A 22,078-nucleotide genomic window follows, 5' to 3' on the forward strand; every position below is an offset into this window, starting at 1 on the left:
TATCTTTTGTGTAAAAAATAAAAAACACGGCTGCAAGCACACCGGAGTATCAAAAATGAAAAAAAGTGTTTTATTCCAGCTAAAAATAAGACAACGTTTCTGTGGTCTCACACCACCTTTCTCAAGTCCGACTTGAGAAAGGTGGTGTGAGACCACAGAAATGTTGTCTTATTTTTAGCTGAAATAAAACACTTTTTTTTTCATTTTTGATACTCTGGTGTGCTGCAGCCGTTTCCTTCATTCTGAAAATTTTTGGACCCAGGACCGGGGTCCCTGAGACTGCTTGCACCCACAGATTCACCCCTCTTTTCTGAGAGTGCTGCTTCAATCTTCTTTCTATATTATTTATTATTATTATTATTATTATATATAATAAAAAAAAAAAAAAACACATTATATATATATATATATATATATATATATATATATATATATATATTTTTTTTTTTTTTATATACAAGTTTTTATTTTATCTACAGAAAGAAGAATCAAAACACATACCTTTTAATATATAGTTAAGAATCTTTATTACATTTCTATTATTTATTCCTTGTAGTCACAGCTCCGCAGCAGTACACGTGCGGTTTACAATCCTGAATCACAAATTACAGTACCAGACGCTTTACAAGCACTTTTACCCTGCATCACATCAGATATAGATCTGTACCTTCCCGAACAGATATTTCCATAACCTGCAGAAATACAGTTCAGGATCAGCATAAATTACTTCTTATCTTGCTAATTCAACAAAGCAAACGTAATTGTTCCCTAGAGTCCAAGATGAGATGGAGTTTTCCCATGATAAGCGTACATCGTCTTTATAAGCCACCATCATGTAGTGCAGTGGTCTTTAACCTGTGGCTCTCCAGCTGTTGCAAAACTACAACTTCCAGCACGCCCTGACAGCCGGAGGCTGTCAGGGCATGCTGGGAGTTATAGTTTTGCAACAGCTGGAGGTGTTCTGGTTGGAGACCACTTATCTTAAAGGAGCACTGCAGCCATACACACTTATCCCCTTTTCTCAGGATAGGGGATAAGTGTCTGATCGCGGGGGGTCCGACCGCTGGGACTCGCCTCCCATACAGGGACCCGGCTTTACCGCGGCTCTGCACGGCTAATGCGCGTGTCGACCTCACTGACGTCGACGACATGCCCCCTCCACCACTCTCATTGAGATACATGGAGGGGGCGTGTTGGCCACCTCCTGCATGGGGCCCCGTCCAGGAGACTCGGACCCCTTGTGATCAGACACTTATAAGTGTCTATGGCAGCAGATCTCCCTTAAGCAAATATATACAAAAAAAAAAATAAATACAAAAAAAAAAAAAAAAAAACACAATACGTAATGCAGGTTTTTAAACTAATGTTTACTTCTATTAAATTATAACACCGCCACCTACTGATCCAACAGCATTTGTACCGTGACCCCAGATGATTTCTATGCTTCCCAGTTTTTATTGTTGTTCATATTTTTAGCATTTAAAAGTTTATGTAAATAGTTAAAGCTAAGTGAAGGAAAAAAAAATAAAAATAAATTGGGCAGCATAAAGTTTTATGATCCCATTCCCATAATGCTCTGGGAAAAAAAAAAATTTCTGAACAAAAATTATCCATTTTATCCAGAAAAAGAAGTAGTTGCCTGTTTTTTTTTTTTTTATATTGCACCAATTTTTGATTCAAGTAAATTGTAATGAAAAAGGGGGCGCTAGTGGGGTCCTCAGCAATAACCCGCAAAATAAAAACTGAGCCTTAGGTTAGGGTTCATATTTTGCGCAGATTTCGCTGCCATTGACTTCAATGGGTCAGCAGAAAATATGCAGGAGTCGAAAATTTGCAGGTTTTCTGTGAAATGCTGCTGCGAACAATCCGCATGAAGTCTGCCGTCCACATGCCATTATGATCACACGGCAGAATATTTGGGAAATATCCATCCAGAAAACACAGGTGGATATTGTGCAAATAGCAGGGGGGGCGGCAGAACATGCCAATGCTAGGACTTTTTTAACACGCGCCATAGATGGCAATGCATTTTTAAGCAGATTCCACCACAAGAACTGACATGTTGATTCTCTCAGCGGAGGCAGGAATAGAGATATCCGCTGCAGACGTTTCCGCTGTGGAAATTCCACTGTGTCCACGGGGCAGCAGCATCCCATTAAAAACAATGGGACTTTGCTACAACTGACTTTTTCACCGGATTTCGCTTGGAAACTCCGTTGTGTGAACATGGCCTAAGGCTAGCTTTCTACTAGTGCCTTAAAAAAAATAAAAAAAATAATTTCACCTGTGTATTTTCCCTGTGTAAGTCATGTGATTCTTTCATCATACACCAAAATCACCAAAAAAAGCGCCAATGGTAAACCCACATGGAGGTTTTGATTCTGTTTTTTCCCTACCATAGACTTTTATGGGAGAAAAACATCAACATAAAATAAAAAATTGTCTCAGCATGAGTGTAGAAAAACTGCAAAAACGAAAAGACAGCAAGTGGGTTTGGTATTTCATAAGAGTTTTTGAAGCCCAAAAAAAAAAATTTAAAAAAAAAAGTAGGCGTTGGGGTGTTTTTTCCTAAAATAAAAAACACAGGGTCCATTCACACGGCGGAATTTCCATCTTAAAATTAAAGCCCATAGACTTCTATGGGATTCCACATTTCAATTCACACTTCTGAAAGAAAGAAAAATACCAAAAACAACAACAGAAAACAAACAAATACATCAATAGAATATAAAAGGACCAGTTCCATGGCCAATATGAAAGTGAAAAACAAATTTATGTGCAATTTCAGGTCTCTGATGTATTATCACGTACAGTCTAGGTTTCTATTAAATATATAAGAGAAATTTGCCCCAAAAAATACAAGCATAAAAAGGAGTATTATATATTGTAGAGGCAAAGAAAGGAGATTTTGTCCGATTTACCAAATTTCAATTGCTTAACATGATCTGTTGGGCTAGGTTTACACGGCAGAATGTCCACCCGGAAAACTTGCAGACGGACATTCCGCTGACAGCGGACCACTCGGAAATGCGCCATCTCCATAGACGGCAATGCATTTCGGTGGCTGGAATTGGAATTTCTGCGGAAGTTCTTTTCGCCATGTGCACGGTGCAGAAGAATCTCGCTGAAAACAATGGGACTCTGCTGCAATGGAATTTCCGCCGTGTGAACATGGCCTTAGACAGATTCATAGTACACTGTAAAACCCTATGCCGGTGTTTCCCAACTAGGTTGCTTTCAGTTCCCACAAAACTACAACTCCCAGCATGCCCGGAGAGCCAAAGGCTGTCCGAGCATGCAGGGAGATGTAATTTTGCAACAGCTGGAGGCACCCTGGTTTGGAAACTCTGCCCATTCATCAATCTGATTGCACAGATTGGATAATATAAACCTATTTTTTGACACTTTAGCCTCTGAGAAAGCTGGAGGACTAGAAATACGCCCACTGTTACAGCATGACAAGGGCTTGCCACTCAGCTTTTCTGGGCTCCTGATTAACAATACAGCCTAGTTACACAGAACGACAATTTATGATGACATGATGAATCCAATAGGAGATGTGAAAGCCACTTCGCATTCCCGAAAAAAATGGCTTGCAGAAAAGAAACCTGGATAGAACGGAAAAACTCTATGGGGGAGATTTATCAAAACCTGTCCAGGGGGAAAAGTTGCTGAGTTGCCCATAGCAACCAATCAGATCGCTGCTTTCACTTCTGAAAAGGCCTCTGAAAGAAGAGATCTGATTGGTTGCTAAGGGCAACTCTGAAAAATGAAAGAAGCAATCTGATTGGTTGCTATGGGCAACTCGGCAACCAATCAGATCGCTTCTTTCATTTTTCAGAGGCCTTTTTAAAAGTGAAAGTAAAGATCTGATTGGTTGCTATGGGCAACTCAGCAACGTTTCCTCTGTACAGGTTTTGATAAATCTCCCCCAATATCTTTCTATTGTTCTAACTGCTTAGTGTGGACCCGGGACTCACAACTGACAATAAAACTATGACATAACAACATAACAGTAAAACATTTGGTCTTTCCCATTGGTACAATATAACCTTGTCATAAACAGGGATATGCTTAAAAACAACACATTTGTCTCATTAAAAACATAGAAAGTTCCCGTTGCGACATGAAAGTTGGCCGGTGCCCTCAGAACCTGAAGAGGTCGATAAAGTGCTGTGGGGAGACCGGCGTAAGGCAGCTCCGGGGGTCGTTGGCCGTGCAGGGGTGCCCCGAGTCCTGATGAGACAAACATAGGGTTTACAGTCATTGAGAAATAGCGCCAACATATTCCAGAGCGGTGCACAGCACTCATATCAGCCCCTGACCCCATTGGGGCTCACAATCTAAATTCCACATTGTCCTACTACAGTGTTTTCCAACCAGGGTGCCTCAAGGTTTTCCAAAACTACAACTCACAGCATGCCCGGACAGCCTTTGGCTGTCCGGGCATGCTGGGAGTTGTAGTTTTGCAACAGCTGGAAGTACCTTGGTTGGAAAACACTGACTAATCTCTTAGTTTGTTTTGGAGTGGGGAAGGAAACTGAAGCACCTAGAGGAAACCCCACTCAAAACATACAGGGAGAACATACAAACTCCTTGCAGATATTGCCCATTGTGGGATTTGAATCCAGGGCTCTGGCGCGGAAAAGCAACGGCACAGAAATCACTGAGCCCCCGTAAGAAAACCCTAAGTAATATGAATAATGTGTAATATCACAATATAAAGACGGAAGCATCACTGCAACACCCTGTGTACACCCTATGTCATCTAAGGGACTTTAATGTAAGCTCAGGAGCAGGCCGTGCTTTAAAGCTGGCGAGTAACGGCTGTTATCAGCAGCTGGGACTCACCGCTAATGCCAGATATCAGTGATGATGCGGATGTCTGACATTAAACCTTTTAGATGGCGTGATCAATGTCCAACACACCATCTAAAAACAGAGAAATACCACCTTCAGCGTGATTGCAGGGGGTCCGATGAGTAAAGATGGCGACTACAGTCTGCCTTAGGATATTTTCACAGGGCAGAATGTTCAGCGGGCGCCTGCTGGACATGCTGGCAATAGGAATGCTCAGAAATGCGCTGTTTTCATAGACGGCAATCCATTTCCAATTGGACACTTAAAAGGGGTACTCCGGTGGAAAACATTTTTTTCTTAAATCAACTGGTGCCAGAAAGTTAAACAGATTTGTAAATTACTTCTATTAAAAAATCTTTACTCTTCCAGTACTTTTTAGCAGCTGTATGCTACAGAGGAAATTCTTTTCTTTTTGAATTTCTTTTTTGTCTTGTCCACAGTGCTCTCTACTGACACCTCTGTCCATGTCAGGAACTTTCCAGAGCAGCATAGGTTTGCTATGGGGAATTTTCTTCTGCTCTGGACAGTTCCTGATACGGGCATCAGGTGTCAGCAGAGAGCACTGTGGACAAGACAAAAAAATAAATTCAAAAAGAAAAGAATTTCCTCTGTAGCATACAGCTGTTAAAAAGTACTGGAAGGGTAAAGATTTTTTAATAGAAGTAATTTACAAATCTGTTTAAAACTTTCTGGCACCAGTTGATTAAAAAATTTTTTTTATTCCATCGGAGTACCCCTTTAAGGTCAATTCTTTCTGTGGAGTTGGAATTTCCATCCACTGTAAAAATGTCACCATGTCAACATAGCTTTAGCTGTCTGGGCATGTTGGAAGTTGTAGTTTTGCAACAGCTGGAGGCACCCTGGTTGGGAAACAGTGCTCCAGAAGCATTTTATATAGGTGGTGGTGGTGGGGGTCTACATCATCTGGTGGAGTAGTCCTACTGAAGCTTAAATCCTATTATTTAGTATTTCATTCTACCCAAGTTGTAGCCATGAAGAACTGAAGCCGTGGGTCGTGAGTAGAGATGAGCGAACTTACAGTAAATTCGATTTGTCACGAACTTCTCGGCTCGGCAGTTGATGACTTTTCCTGCATAAATTAGTTCAGCTTTCCGGTGCTCCCGTGGGCTGGAAAAGGTGGATACAGTCCTAGGAGACTCTTTCCTAGGAATGTATCCACCTGAGCCCACCGGAGCACCGGAAAGCTGAACTAATTTATGCAGGAAAAGTCAGCAACTGCCGAGCCGAGAAGTTCGTGACGAATCAAATTTACTGTAAGTTCGCTCATCTCTAGTCATGAGCAAGCAGTCCTTCATCCTCAGTCATCTTCCTTGCATTTTTTAAATAGATTATCTCCAGCTGCACCCTTTGGGCCTCCACCCCACCTTGGACGCTACAATATTTGCTCCTTCTTGGAAGCCATCTTTTTACCGAGAGAACCCAGTGTTCACGTCCGGGATTATAGCAACTGAATCACATTCAGTTTTTACTCTACTTGGCTGCCAACTATGCAACTTTCCTCACTCACTGAACTACAACTCTTTGGGCACTGGAGAGTGACCCAGCTGTGACCCTTTCTATGAACTCTGCCCCCCCCCCCCCCCCTTCCAACCAAATTTCAAGGAGCTCTGTACTGGCTCTGGTCAGTTACACCATACACGGTCAGCAATGCAGTGGTCCCTCAACATACGATGGGGATTCGTTCCAAATGAACCATCGTTAGTTGAAACCATCGTATGTTGAGGGATCCGTGCAATATTAATATAGAAAGTTATACTCCCGTGTCCCCGCCGCTCCGGACCGTCACCTCTGCCCTGGATGTCGCTCTCCATCCTTGTCGTCCCGTCCCCGCCGCTCCGGACCGTCACCATTGCACGGGATCGTCGTCATTACGTTGCTACGCACACTGCTCCTATTGGATGACGGGACGGCGTGCGCGGCGACGTGATGACTATGAAGGAGAGCGACGGCGATGCAGGGGATCCTGAAGAGGACGGTCCGGAGCGTCGGGACAGGTGAGTGACACTCACTGCAGCACACGGGGCACCGTAAACAGCTATCCGGTGGCAGCTGAAGCAGTCTGCGCTGCTGGATAGCCGCTTATGCGATGGCCCCGACATACAAAAGCATTGTATGTTGATGCTGCCTTCGCATGTTGAAATTATCGTATGTCGGGGCCATCGTAGGTCGGGGGGTCACTGTATACAGGTGAAACTCGAAAAATTTGTGCAAAGTTCATTTATTTCAGTAATGCATACTAATATATGAGAGGGACTCATAGTTCAAGCCGTGATTTGTCATAATTGTGATTATTATGGTTACAGCTCATGAAAACCCCAATTCCACAATAATATATTATTGATTTGGGGAGCCATGTCATCTGCTGGTGTTGGTCCACTGCGCTTCATTAAAGGGATACTCCGCTGCTCAGCGTTTGGAACAAACAGTTCCAAACGCTGGAGCTGGCAGCATGTGACGTCATAGCCCCGTCCCCTTATGCCGTCACGCCACGCCCCCTCAATGCAAGTCTATGGGAGGGGGCTGTCCGGGCATGCTGGGAGTTGTAGTTTTGCAACATCTGGAGGTCCGCAGGTTGAAGACCACTGGTATAGACAGTCATATTTAGGGACAGACAGTACATGCATAATACAAGATCCCTATGAGAGTAAGGCAGGGGTCACATACGTCCAACAGTCTGAACTGGCACCAAATGTCAAATATGCTGAATCGCCAGATATATGTAGGAACATGGACAGAGTATGGTAGAAAACACCAGATAAAAGTACATCTGAATGTCCACGCGTGATACATGCACAGTGATGGGGTATAAGTGTTTTAGAATGGATGGAAATGACAGGGAATCATATAATTACTGAACAAAAAACCAAAACATGAGTGTATAGGAAGCAGGAACATTATCCATATATAAAAACATGCACTAAATACCTTACATAAAAGAGCAAGCTGATAATCCTTCACAAGAGGAAAGAAGAAGAAGAACACAAGCAGACTGATCAGAATCCTCATATATCCATCACAAGTCAGGCAGAAAGGGGCATCAGATTATTGAGAATTACAAAACATAACATATATAACTACATAAAAAAAAAAAAAAAAAAAATAATATATATATATATATATATATATATATATATATATATATATATATACACACACACACACACACACACACACACACAAGAAAAAGAAAGATAGCCAGCACAACAGCCTAATACACGGGTGCACACTGCCATGGCATATACAGAGTATACAAAAAATAAAAGAGGATTTCAGCAGCACACATTGGTCAAGAAAATTTAGGCTCTTAGCGCACTTTTTGATCAAAACGTGTCCCCCATCCACCACGGGGAGGTGGCCTCATTTAAGATGGGAACCTAGCACAAATTCTGAGCCTAACACTCAACTATCCACATATATATATATATAGAAAACTCAGATTAAAACATGTGACTACCTGAAGAATGAATTTAAAGGGGTTATCCAGGGAAAAAACTTTTTTTTTTTTTTTTTTTTTATACATATCAACTGGCTCCAGAAAGTTAAACAGATTTGTAATTTACTTCTATTAAAATTTTGTATCCTTTCAGTACTTATGAGCTGATGAAGTTGAGTTATTCTTTTCTGTCTAAGTGCTCTCTTATGACACGTGTCTCGGGAACCGCCCAGTTTAGAAGCAAATCCCCATAGCAAACCTCTTCTACTCTGTGCAGTTCCCGAGACAAGCAGAGATGTCAGCAGAGAGCACTGTTGCCAGACAGAAAAGAACAACTCAACTTCAGCAGCTGATAATTATTGAAAGGATTAAGATTTTTTAATAGAAGTAATTTACAAATCTTTTTAACTTTCTGGAACCAGTTGATATATATACAAAAAAAAAAAATTTCCTGGAATACCCCTTTAAAATGCACTAGGTTCTATCTAAACGGCGCAGCAGTCAAGTATACTGTCTCATTGCACAGAATGAATGGAAATGCTGAAGATAGACTGTCGCTGTACACCGCCATCTTCAGAGGTCCCACATTCTACACGGTTCAAACAGGGGCACTCCGCTGATTAGTGGGGGTCTCAATGATCACACATCTACTGATCAGACATTGATCCCCTATACCAGTGGTCTTCAACCTGCGGACCTCCAGATGTTGCAAAACTACAACTCCCAGCATGCCCGGACAGCCATCGGCTGTCCGGGCATGCTGGGAGTTGTAGTTTTGAAACATCTGGAGGTCTGCGGGTTGAAGACCACTGCCCTATACTGTGAATAGGTGAAAAGTTGTCCTTATGGAGCAACCCTTAAGAGAGTACTCCGCCCCTGGACATCTTATCCCCTATCCAAAGTCCTCTGGGACCCCTGGGATCTTTGTGCAGCACCCGGCATTATGAACTTTCTGTTTAGAATGCTTGGTGCGGGCGGCCGTGGTTATGAAGTCACGCCACGCTCCCTCGTGATGTCCTGCCACATCCCCTCCATTCAAGTCTATTGGAGGGGGGGGGGGGGGTTCGATGGCCGCACGCCTCCTTTCATAGACATGGATGCGTGGCATGACGACACAAATACGGCCGCCCAAACCCAGCGTTTTGAAAATAACTTTCAGAAAAACAAACAGACAGACAACCTGTATTAAGTCAACGGGTTCTGTTGGATGCCACAAGAATCGGCCATACGATGGATCTGGCGGAGCATTGTGGCTTCTGTTATTAAAGGTCGTGTTCACACTGTGTTTATATCAGTATTGAACATACTCTTATATAGTCTCGGGTTATATATATATATATATATGACGCAGAAAATATAGCAGCACACCCAGTAGTAAAGTGCAAAAATTGGGATTTATTGACCCATATCAGATGCGACGTTTCGACGGCATCCCGCCATCTTTTTCAAGCAATCTTGAAAAAGATGGCGGGATGCCGTCGAAACGTCGCATCTGATATGGGTCAATAAATCCCAATTTTTGCACTTTACTACTGGGTGTGCTGCTATATTTTCTGCGTCTTGGATTATCTGAGCTGTCTGCGATTGGGACTGCTATCCTTGCCTGCACCCCAAGACTTCTAGAATACGTGGTTGTGCTGCCTACCCTCTACATTGATATATATAATATATATATATATATATATATATATATATATCAATGTAGAGGGTAGGCAGCACAACCACGTATTCTAGAAGTCTTGGGGTGCAGGCAAGGATAGCAGTCCCAATCGCAGACAGCTCAGATAATCCAAGACGCAGAAAATATAGCAGCACACCCAGTAGTAAAGTGCAAAAATTGGGATTTATTGACCCATATCAGATGCGACGTTTCGACGGCATCCCGCCATCTTTTTCAAGATTGCTTGAAAAAGATGGCGGGATGCCGTCGAAACGTCGCATCTGATATGGGTCAATAAATCCCAATTTTTGCACTTTACTACTGGGTGTGCTGCTATATTTTCTGCGTCTTGGATTATCTGAGCTGTCTGCGATTGGGACTGCTATCCTTGCCTGCACCCCAAGACTTCTAGAATACGTGGTTGTGCTGCCTACCCTCTACATTGATATATATATATATATATATATATATATATATATTATATATATATATATATATATATATATATATATATATATATATATATATATCACATCTTACCTTCCAAAACAAAATGCTACAATGACGGCAGAAGTGCAGTGTATCCCCGTATTGTTCCCTTTTCGGATAGTACTTCTCCAGTGTGAAGAACATTAGTTTCCAGTCAATATGACCATTTTCTGTGAAGATCAGATCTTTACAAAACTAAGAGAGAAATAAACAGTAAAACAAAACAAAAATAAATATTGAATTAATAAAGCTGTGAACAAAAGGGCAGCTGAAACAAAACGTTCTCAACTTCTTATCAAACAATATGGCCACTTTTGGATGGAAATCCCCTTTAAAAGGTTACATAAGCAGTGGAGGGTGGAAGAATGAAGGTGTGGTGCAGGTTTGGCCGGTTTTTGAGATATGACGGGTCCTCTGTCACCTTTCATTGCACTGGGAGCAGGGCACGCTCACTTCCTAGATGCACATACATGGGCACAAAGAGCCCTGGTGTGTGTGCGCGAGTGTGTGTGCAGGCCGTCTGCCAACAACTATTACACAACTATGTTTACTACTGAACCAAAGGGTTGTCACTGTGTGACCGTAATCACCTAACCTTATATGGTAGATAAGTCGTCTTCAAACTGTGGCCCTCAAAAAGTCGCAAAACTACAACTCCCAGCATGCCCGGACAGCCGTTGGCTGTCCGGGCATGCTGGGAGTTGTAGTTTAGCAACAGCTGGAGGCATCCTGGTTGGATAACACTGGTTTAGAGATAATCCAACATGGTGTAACAGGTAACTGCTAATTTGATCGGTAATGTTCATAATATGCCGGCACTAGGACCGCACAGGAATAAACCATCTCATAGACCGCTATGCATTCCGTACGGAGTCCGCAGGAAGAATGAACATTCTTTCTGTGGACGCGGAATTTGGAATTTCCGTGCCGGAAACATCTGTGTGCACAGCGCAGCAGAATCCAGTTGAATTCAACGGATTTCCGCATGGAAATTCTGAGGTGTGTTTATGGCCTTAAAAGGGATATCCCAAGATCTAACATTATCTGCTATACACAGGATAACTAGGCATAACTGGCTGAATGGTGGAGGACCGACCACTAGGAGGACAACTGTCTCATGACTTAATAAAGGGTCAGTGTGCATGTGTGGCCATCCCTTAATTTATTTCCTATGGGGCTTCCGAACCTTGCAGAGTACTGATCGCACATGCACACAGGTTAATTTAGGGGGCACACAAACCCTCCCCTTTGGGTTGTGCAGAGAGAAGAAAGATCGGAGCTCAGATAGTAGGCATCCCAGTGGTTGACCCCCATTAACTATGAATCCCCTATCCTGTGAATAGGGGATAACCCCTATCATACTCTGTAATTTTTCTCATGTGAAGAAAAAGGCTATGTTCACACGGCATAATTTCCTAGTGGAATCTGCCGGAAAAATTTTGCTAGGAAATTCTACAAAATTTACTCCACGTTGTGTTGAATGGGGATTCCGCTGCCCCATTCACACGGCGGAATTTCCACTGCGAAAACTCAGCAGTGGAAATTCTGCAAAAAAGATTGTACATGTCTTTAAATTTAAACCTATCATGATCTAAACTCTCCCTAACCCCCCCCCTCCCATCTGTCCCTGACTCTCACTGATACTATCCCTGTGTTTGTTTTCATTTAAAACCCTTTCTACCTGATTTATTGTCTTCTTGGCTGCTCATTCAGCTGTCCTAGTGTGAGGGAGGAAGAGTCAGGAGTATGCCCTGCTGGGCTATGAGCACAGTGCTGGCTCCTGCCTTTCTGATTCACAGGCAGGGAGCAGTGCTGAGCTTGTCTGTGTCCCGGCTGCAGTCTGAGATTTAGGACTCCAGCATGAGTCTGAAATCTATAAAAAAAGGGCTTGCGGCAAAGACTGGTAGGGAGATCCCTAGTGGTCATTTTTTTCAAAGTGGAACATTAAATAGAAAGAAGCATATTTTTTAATAACATGCAATTAGAATGTTATTCTGCATACATTAATCTATAATATATCAAAGTTTTTTTTGATAAAGTACCCTTTTGGAACGGAGCTACAAAACCACACACAATCTGAGCACAGGTGTGATGCTTTTGGAAGAAATTATCTGTTTTTCTCATGCTGGATAACCCCTTTAAGTCCTTAAAACTGCAAAAAACTGTCGAAGAGGCTGGAAAAATATAGTTACCATTTTCTCTGAAAAGTGATATTTGCAGAGCACTTTCCAGAGATGGAGGTCTTCGCTGAGAATATGCCAGGATGGGGTCATCTGCCCTAAGTTGATGATATCCCAGGAATCAGTTAATCTAAAAAGGATGTTGCTCTTCATTTGTTGTGGAAGATCGCACAGGGTGGGGCCGTCGCCAAGTTTCTGAAATAAAAAGAATGAAATAAAGGGAGAAGTCTACACGGCAGCCAAGTAAGAGAGGACACTTAAAAGGGGAATTCCAGTTAAAAACATTTTTTTTCATAACAACTGGCTACAGAAAGTTAAACAGATTTATAAATTACTTCTATTAAAAAAAAATCTTAATCCTACCAGTACTTATCAGCTGTTAAAGTGGAGTTGTTCTTTTCTGTCTGATCACAGTGCTCTCTGCTGACATCTCTGTCTGTCTCAAGAACTGTCCAGAGTAGGAGAGGTTTGCTATGGGGATTTGCTCCTACTCTGGGACAGACAGAGGTGTCAGCAGAGAGCACTGTGGTCAGACAGAAAGAACAACTCAAGTTGAGCAGCTGGTAAGATTAAGATTTTTTAACAGAAGTAATTTACAAACTGTTTACCTTTCTGGAGCCAGTTGATATGAAAAAAAAAAAAATAGATTTTTCACTGGAAACCCCTTTAAAGCTTCTGATATATGTTGCAAAGTTTTAGTTGGTCAGCGTGACCGATCACTTAAAGGGGTACTCCACCCCTAGACATCTTATCCCTATCCAAAAGGATAGGGGATAAGATATCTGATCGCGGGGGTCCCGCCGCTGGGGACCCCCGCAATATAGCATGCGGCACCCGCCTGTTTCTGCTCCAGAAGCGCTGGAGGGTCTTGGTCCAGACCACGGGAACGGAAGTTCGTGATGTCACGACTCCGCCTCCGTGTGACGTCCAATAGACTTGCATTGAGGGGACGGGGTGTGACGTCACACGGGGGCGGAGTCGTGATGTCACGCTCTTCCATTCCAGTGGTCAGGACCCAGACCCTCCAGCGCTTCAGGACCAGAAACAGGTGGATGCCGCATGCTATATTGCGGCGGGACCCCCGCGATCAGACATCTTATCCCTTATCCTTTGGATAGGGGATAAGATGTCTAGGGGTGGAGTTCCCCTTTAAAGCAAACTGGGAGAAGTGGGTGCTTAGTGCATTCCCTTTTCATGCTCTGTCATGTGACCTGTATAGACTCATAATTTAATATAATTTAAGTATATGGGGCCATCCAGGTCTCAGACACAGAGCAGGCAGAGAAGCATGGAGTAGCGAGGCTCTCTCCTGGTTAGTTTTTGTCATTGGGGTCTGAGAGTTCAGACCCTGACCAATCAAAAACTTTTGACACTTCTGAACACTATTTTGACAGGTACGCTTTAAGACATCCTACCGGACTGATCTGAAGGTTCATGAGCTGCTCCTGCCACAAAAGAATTGTCTCCAGACGAGAAATCCAGATGTTGGTATTTCCTATTAATAGGCATCGATCCGCTTCCCTGACCAGCATGCCCAGTGTGGAGCCCAGATCATGGAGGAGATCCCGGATCAGCTGTGGATTGTACTGATCTTGAAGAACTGAAACCATATAAATACAGAACACTTAGACAGCCACAAAATCAAACTTAAAGGGGTACTCCGGTGGAAATGTATTTTTTTATTTTTTTTTAAATGAACTGGTGCTAGAAAGTTAAACAGATTTGTAAATTACTTCTATTAAAAAATCTTTATCCTTCCAGTACATATTAGCTGCTATATACTACAGAGGAAATTCTTGTCTTTTGGAGTTTATTTTTTGTCTTGACCACAGTGCTCTCTGCTGACACCTCTGTCCGTGTCAGGAACTGACCAGAGTAGCATAGGTTTGCTATGGGGACTTTCTCCTGCTCTGGACAGTTCCTGATACGGTCATCAGGTGTCAGCAGAGAGCACTATGGACAAGACAAAAAAAAAAAAATAAATAAATAAAAAAAAGAAAAAGAATTTCATTAGTAGTATACGGCTGCTAAAAAGTACCGTAGGGGTAAAGATTTTTTTTTTATAGAAGTCATTTACAAATCTGTTTAACTTTCTGGCACCAGTTGATTTAAAAAAAAAAATAAAATTAAAAAAAAAAATAGGTTTTCCACCCGAGTACCTCTTTAAAGAGAACATCCACATTTTAGCAGCACAATGGGGGAGAAAAGTGGAAAAGTGGTGCAGAGGAAAAGTGGTGCAATTGCCCATAGCAACCAATCAGATTGCTTCTTTCATTTTTAAAAAGGCCTTTGCCTGACCGGGTATGCTGGGAGTTGTATTTTTGCAATAGCTGGAGGTGCCCTGGTTGGGAAATACTGCTCTACGTCTAGAGCAGCGTTTCCCAACCAGGGTGCCTCCAGCTGTTGCAAAACTACAACTCCCAGCAAAGAAGGTTTCTACACCAGCACAGACGTGGGGTTCTTTACTGTAAGAGCAGTGAGACTATGGGACTCTCTGCCAGAGAAAATGGTCTTGGTGAACTTAATAAAAAGGAGATCAGGAGGGGCCTGGATACATTTCTGGAGAGTAATAAAAATGTAATAATAATTAATTTATTATTATTAATAATAATAATAATAATAATAATAATATTATTAGCAGCTCGGGGTATGGGTGGGGTGAGGTGGGACAGGAGTTTAGAGGGGGATAAGAGTTAAAGTTGTTTATACTATGTACTGATGGTTGAATTGCAATTATTGTAATTATGGATTTGTAAATTGTGAAAATAATAAAGATAATAAAGAATAAATAAAAAAAATTATAAATTTATGAAAAACTAGATTTATAGGGACAGAACGTTGATCCAGGAATTTATTCTGATGCCATATTGGAGTCAGGAAGAATTTTTTCCACTGGTAAGGGGCAGTTGGCATCAGCCTTATAAGGCTTTTTATTTATTTATTTATTTATTTTTTTACCTTCCTCTGGATCAACACAGTAGGGACAAAATAGAGACATGGGTTAAACTAGCAATATTACCTTTCTTTACTATGGTTTCCAGAATGTTAAAGTAATTTTTCTGTGCTGCTCCACTCAAGGACGTGAGCTGAGATTTTGCAATGAGTTGAAGTAACTACAAGAGGGAAACAAAGATTAAAGACAGACCTGATCTGAGGAAGGGAGGGCACCTCCCGAAACACGTCATCACCTGTTTTTTATTTTCTATTCAATAAAAGTGGTTCCACTGTGAACCTTTTAAATATATTTCCTTGTCCATCCTCTTCATTTGAGGGAGCCGCAGCGCCATCACCAAAGGTTTTTTTTCTCTGGTTTCTCCTTCTCTGCATCCAGGCCAGCAGCACTGCTGGACCCTGCAACCCTAGAGGCAAGCAGCGGCTACATCTTTACTAGAACCCCATTTTCACTGGGGTGATAGGCTTGTTTATATCATACCTAAGGTGAGCAGCCATCTATATGGTCCCTGGGCAAATCCCCTGACCTACTGCTCCTCCTACCAAGGGTAATGCACTCGGCGCCGGTATCAGTCTCTCTTTCTTTCTCCAAACAGAAAGATTAAAGACGGATGGAGGCAACGCTCAGTTCCCAGCCATGTAGGTGATATACAGATGACCTATTGGGGGGGGGGGGATTTCCTAAGACTGGTGTTTCACACGCTGCTTATAAAAGCATAATTAATGGAAATCCTAGAAAAATAAATGGCGTGTCTCTAGATATATGCAACAATTTTGTACACTGGCAGTAGTTTATCTAAAGGGCAACTGTCTTTAAAAAAAAAACAATTAACACGAGACCCCCACTGATCACTAGGTGCAGCCTGGTAAGGCATGCAGTGCTCCCTGGCTCAGCCCTCAATGCCTTTGCAAGAGACTATAATGGAGCCTGTTTCTGGAGTAAGCGCTTCACCCAACTATATTTAGTGATCAGTGTCGGGGTTCTCGTACTATGACCCTGACCAATCATAGCTTTGCTGCATGTCTGTGTCACATGACCCTTTAAAAGGGGTACTCCCCTGGAAAACATTTTTTTTTAATCAAATGGTGCCAGAAAGTTAAACAGATTTGTAAATTACTTCTATTTAAAAATCTTAATCCTTCCAGTACTTATCAGCTGCTGTATGTTCCACAGGAAGTTCTCTTCTTTTTGAATTTCCTTTCTGTCTGACCACAGTGCTCTCTGCTGACACCTCTGTCCATGTCAGGAACTGTCCAGAGCAGGAGAGGTTTGCTTCTACTCTGGACAGTTCCTAAAATGGACAGAGGTGTCAGCAGAGAGCACTGTGGTCAGACAGAAAGGAAATTCAAAAAGAAGAGAACTTCCTCTGTAGTATACAGCAGCTGATAAGTACTGGAAGTAATAAGATTTTTAAATAGAAGTAATTTAAAAATCTGTTTAACTCTCTGGCACCAGTTGATAATTTTTTTTTTTCCCCAGGGGAGTACCCCTTTAACCCCTTAAGGACCAGGCCAATTTTCACTGTAGGACCTGAGTGTTTTTTGCATATCTGACCACTTTCACTTTAAGCATTAATAACTCTGGGATGCTTTTACCTTTCATTCTGATTCAGAGACAGTTTTTTCGTGACATATTCTTGTTTATGATAGTGGTAAAATGTTGTCGATACTTGCATCATTTCTTGGTGAAAAATTCCAAAATTTGACGAAAAAATTGAAAATTTTGCATTTTCCAACTTTGAAGCTCTCTGCTTATAAGGAATATGGATATTCCAAATAAATTATATATTGATTCACATATACAATATGTCTACTTTATGTTTTCATCATAAAGTTGACATGTTTTTACTTTTGGAAGACATCAGAGGGCTTCAAAGTTCAGCAGCAATTTTCAAAATTTTCACAAAATTTTCAATATCTGAATTTTTCAGGGACCAGTTCAGGTTTGAAGTGGATTTGAAGGGTCTTCATATTAGAAAAACCCCATAAATGACCCCAATATAAAAACTGCACCCCTCAAAGTATTAAAAATGACATTCAGTAATTGTGTTAACCCTTTAGGTGTTTCACAGGAATAACAGCAAAATAAGAGAAAATTCAAACTCTTCATTTTTTACACTAGCATGTTCTTGTAGACCCAGTTTTTGATTTTTTACAAGGGGTAAAAGACAAATCCTCTCAAAATTTGTAACCCAATTTCTCTCGAGTAAGGAAATACCTCATATGTGTAGAAGGGAAGGAGCAACAATGGGATTTTGGAGAGTGAGTTTTTCTGAAATGTTTTTTGGGGGGCATGTCACATTTCGGAAGCCCCTATGGTGCCAGAACAGCAGAAAACCCCCCACATGGCATACCATACCATTTTGGAAACTACACCCCTCAAGGCACGTAACAAGGGGTCCAGTGAGCCTTAACACCTCACAGGTATTTCACGACTTTGTTAATGTTGGATGTGTAAATGGGGAAAAATAAATTTTCACAAAAATGCATTTTTTCCCCCAAGTTTTACATTTTTACAAGGGGTAATAGAAGAAATGGGGTTGCAAATTTTGGGGGTAATTTTCTCCTGAGTATGGAAATACCACATATGTGGACGTCAAGTGCTCTGCTGGCGAACCACAATGCTCAGAAGAGGAGGAGCGCCATTGAGCTTTTGGAAAGGGAATTTGTTTGGAATGGAAGTCAGGGGCCCCCCGTGGTGCCAGGACAGTGGACCCCCCCCACATGTGACCCCATTTTGGAAACTACCCCCCCTCACAGAATTTAATAAGGGGTGCAGTGAGTATTTACACTCCACTGGCGTTTGACATATCTTTGGAACAGTAGGCTGAGCAAATGAAAAATTACATTTTTCATTTTCACGGACCATTGTTCCAAAAATCTGTCAGACCCCTGTGGGGCATAAATGCTCACTGTACCCCTTATTACCTGAGGGGTGTAGTTTCCAAAATGGGGTCACGTGGGGGGGAGGTCCACTGTTCTGGCACTATGGGGGCTTTGTAAACACACGTGGTCTTCAATTCCGGACAACTTTTCTCTTCAAAATCCCAATGGTGCTCCTTCTCTTCTGAGCATTGTAGTTTGCCAGCAGAGCACTTTACATCCACATGAGGTATTTATATACTCAAGAAAAATGGGGTTACACATTTTTGGGGCTTTTTTCCTATTTTCCCTTGTGAAAATGAAAAATTTAGGGTAACACCACCATTTTAGTGAAATTTATTTTTATTTTCCCATCCAACTTTAATGAAAATTCGTGAAACACCTGTGGGGTGATAAAGTTCACTATACCCCTTGTTACGTTCCGTGAGGGGTGTAGTTTCCAAAATGGGGTCCCATGTGGGTATTTTTTGGCGTTTATTTCAGAACCACTGTAAAATCAGCCACCCCTGTGCACATCACTGCGCTCTCACTCCTGAGCCTTGTTGTGCGCCCGCAGAGCACTTTATGCCCACATACGGGGTATTTCCGTACTCAGGAGAAATTGTGTTACAAATTTTGGGGGTCTTTTTTTTCCCTTTACCTCTTGTGAAAATAAAAAGTATGGGGCAACACCAGCATGTTAGTGTAATTTTTTTTTATTTTTTACACTAACAGGCTGGTGTAGACCCAAACTTTTCCTTTTCATAAGGGGTAAAAGGAGAAAAAGCCCCCCAAAATTTGTAGTGCAATTTCTCCCAAGTACGGAAATACCCCATATGTGGCCCTAAACGGTTTCCTTGAAATACCACAGGGCTCCGAAGTGAGAGAGCGCCATGCGCATTTGAGGACTAAATTAGGGATTGCATAGGGGTATTCTACGCCAGTGATTCCCAAACAGGGTGCCTCCAGCGGTTGCAAAACTACAACTCCCACATGCACTGATCGCCGAAGTGCATGCTGGGAGATGTAGTTATGCAACAGCTGGAGGTACGCAACTACAACTCCCAGCATGCCAAGACAGCTGTTTGGGCATGCTGGGATTTGCAGTTTTGCAACATCTGGAGGGCTACAGTTTAGAAACCACTGCAGAGTGATCTCCAAACTGTGACCCTCCAGCTGTTGCAAAACTACAAATCCCAGCATGCCCAGGCAGCAAACTGCTATGTGGGCATGCTGGGAGTTGAAGTTTTGCAAGATCTAGAGGGCCACAGTTCACTGAACAGTGATATCCAAACTGTAGCCCTCCAGCTGTTGCAAAACTACAAATCCCAGCATGACAGGTGTCTGCTATTGGACGTCGCTTCTAGACGCCCAATAGCAGGGATAGGATGGGTTGCACCCCTGCCACCTCACTCCTATCCCTTCAGGGGGATCGTAGGTGTCTTAGACAACCGCGATCCCCCTTATATTCCGGGTCACCATAGACCCATAATGACCCTGAATCGCGCAAATCGCAAGTGTGAATTCACTTGCGATTTGCGTCTATCGCTGACATGGGAGGGGTCTGATGATATCAGCATCGATATCAGCAGTCACCCCGGTCCGATCCCCGCCCGGCGGGGACCGAAATTCCCACGGGCGTACAGGTACGCCCTTGGTCCTTAAGTACCAGGGAGCAAAGGCGTACCTGTACGCCCTTGGTCCTTAAGGGGTTAAGTAAACATCGCCAGTGTACAAAAGCAAGCCAGCTCGGATCTGGCATACATTTTAACTGCAATTTACATCTGCTTGTAGGCATAAATTGCAGTAAATCCAGCATGTGGTAATAGCCCTTTACACAAAACCACACCCCTTATGTGCCAATCCCCACCCATTTGGCATTTACAGCACAGCTCATTAAAAATGTGAGACTTCTTACCAATCTAGGCGCAGACTTTAATAAGTTTCCCCCCATAATGTCTCCCAACACTAAACATTCTGCAGTCTAGATCCTATATAGTAAGCAAAATGTGTTAAAAGAGATGATGTACTTGTTCTTTTTAAAGGGGTACTCCAGTGGAAAACTTTATTTATTTATTTTTTTTTAAATCAACTGGTGCCAGAAAGTTAAACAGATTTGTAAATCACTTCTATTAAAAAATCTTATTCCTTCCAATACATTTTATGGGCTGTATACTACAGAGGAATTTTTTTTTCTTTTTGGATTTCTCTGATGTCACGACCACAGTGCTCTCTGCTGACCTCTACTGTCCAGAGCAGGAGAAAATCCCCATAGCAAACATATGCTGCTTTGGACAGTTCCTAAAATGGACAGCAGAGGTCAGCAGAGAGCACTGTGGTTGTGACATCAGAGAAATCCAAAAAGAAAAGCATTTCCTCTGTAGTATACAGCCCATAAAATGTATTGGAAGGATAAAGATTTTTTAATAGAAGTAATTTACAAATCTGTTTCTGGCACCAGTTCATTTAAAAAATAAATAAATAAAATAAAAATAAAAAGTTTTCCACGGGAGTACCCTTTTAAAGGAATGCTTCGAAGGAAAAAAAATGTTTTCAAATCAACTGGTGCCAGAAAGTTATACAGATTTGTTAAATTACTTCTATTAAAAAATATTAATCCTTCCAGTACTTATCAGCTGCTGTATGCTCCAGAGGAAGTTGTGTAGTTCTTTCCAGTATGATCAGACTGTGGTCTGTTGTGTGGTCAGACTGGAAAGAACTAGACAAAGTCCTCTGGAGCATACAGCAGCTAATAGGTACTGGAAGCATTAAGATTTTTATACAGAAGTAATTTACAAATCTCGCTGCCCCCATCCTTTCAGAGTAGCTTTGATGGCAATTTTGTCCATAAGACAGCTGCACATGTGCGTCCTCTATAGCAGTGGTCTCCAACCTGCAGACCTCCAGATGTTGCAGAACTACAACTCCCAGCATGCCCGGACAGCCGTTGGCTGTCCGGGCATGCTGGGAGTTGTAGTTTTGCAACATCTGGAGGTCTGCAGGTTGGAGACCACTGGTCTATAGGAATACCATGCTCCAAATGCCCCTGATTCTTCGGAAAAGGTTTTTCTTCCTATGGATTCTATGAGAAAAAAAAAAATATATATGTGGCATGCAAATATATCAAGTGTAACTACATACAGTAAGGAGACATACGACTATACTGAATGAATGTGTCCGCTGACTTACCTTTGCAACATAATTGAACCTTCGGATGTCCTGAATTGCACTCGAAAAGTCTAAGCGGTTAAAGGCTTCCCCCAAGGTACAATACCCGTGTCTCTGGAGTAAAACAAGAGATTCTGTGTCACTCTCTGGTAAGTATTACATGTACAGATGGAAGATGATGGATTCATATTGGTAAGTTTTGTTCTGATAATAACCAGTTCACAGCTTTTTTGGTATACGCAAATATGGTATTCATTTCCTATGTCAGGTTACCTTCACACTGCGGAATTCCGCCGCATTTCTGCAATGTTACGGCAGTGTTCTCAAAAAACAGAATTCTGCTGAAGTTCAAAGCCACATTGACTTCAATGGGATTCCGACACAGAATTCCGCAAAATTAAAGGGGTTATCCAGGAAAAAACTTTTTTTTTAATATATCAACTGGCTGCAGAA

General features: G+C 42.1%; 1 protein-coding gene across 6 annotated transcripts in view; it reads right to left on the bottom strand.

Moving 5' to 3' along the window:
• Positions 1-508: 508 nt before the first annotated feature.
• The window catches only part of FBXO25 (F-box protein 25), a 33,491-nt gene continuing 11,921 nt past the window's right edge, over positions 509-22,078 (bottom strand). For 3 of the 6 annotated variants that reach the window (XM_056564058.1, XM_056564059.1, XM_056564057.1), the window contains exons 5-11: positions 21,647-21,739; positions 15,663-15,756; positions 14,059-14,243; positions 12,656-12,838; positions 10,515-10,658; positions 7,807-7,833; positions 550-4,236 (exon numbers count right to left, since the gene is read on the bottom strand). In XM_056564058.1, coding sequence (XP_056420033.1) covers positions 4,147-4,236; positions 7,807-7,833; positions 10,515-10,658; positions 12,656-12,838; positions 14,059-14,243; positions 15,663-15,756; positions 21,647-21,739 — 816 coding nt within the window. In that variant the 3' untranslated portion in view covers positions 550-4,146. Of the gene's footprint in view, positions 4,237-7,806; positions 7,834-10,514; positions 10,659-12,144; positions 12,337-12,655; positions 12,839-14,058; positions 14,244-15,662; positions 15,757-21,646; positions 21,740-22,078 lie in introns of those variants that run through there. The other 3 variants (XM_056564062.1, XM_056564060.1, XR_008890937.1) reach the window with 3 other exon arrangements.

The sequence above is a fragment of the Hyla sarda genome, chromosome 3, assembly GCF_029499605.1.
Source record: "Hyla sarda isolate aHylSar1 chromosome 3, aHylSar1.hap1, whole genome shotgun sequence".
In the NCBI taxonomy this organism is placed as follows: Eukaryota; Metazoa; Chordata; class Amphibia; order Anura; family Hylidae; genus Hyla; species Hyla sarda.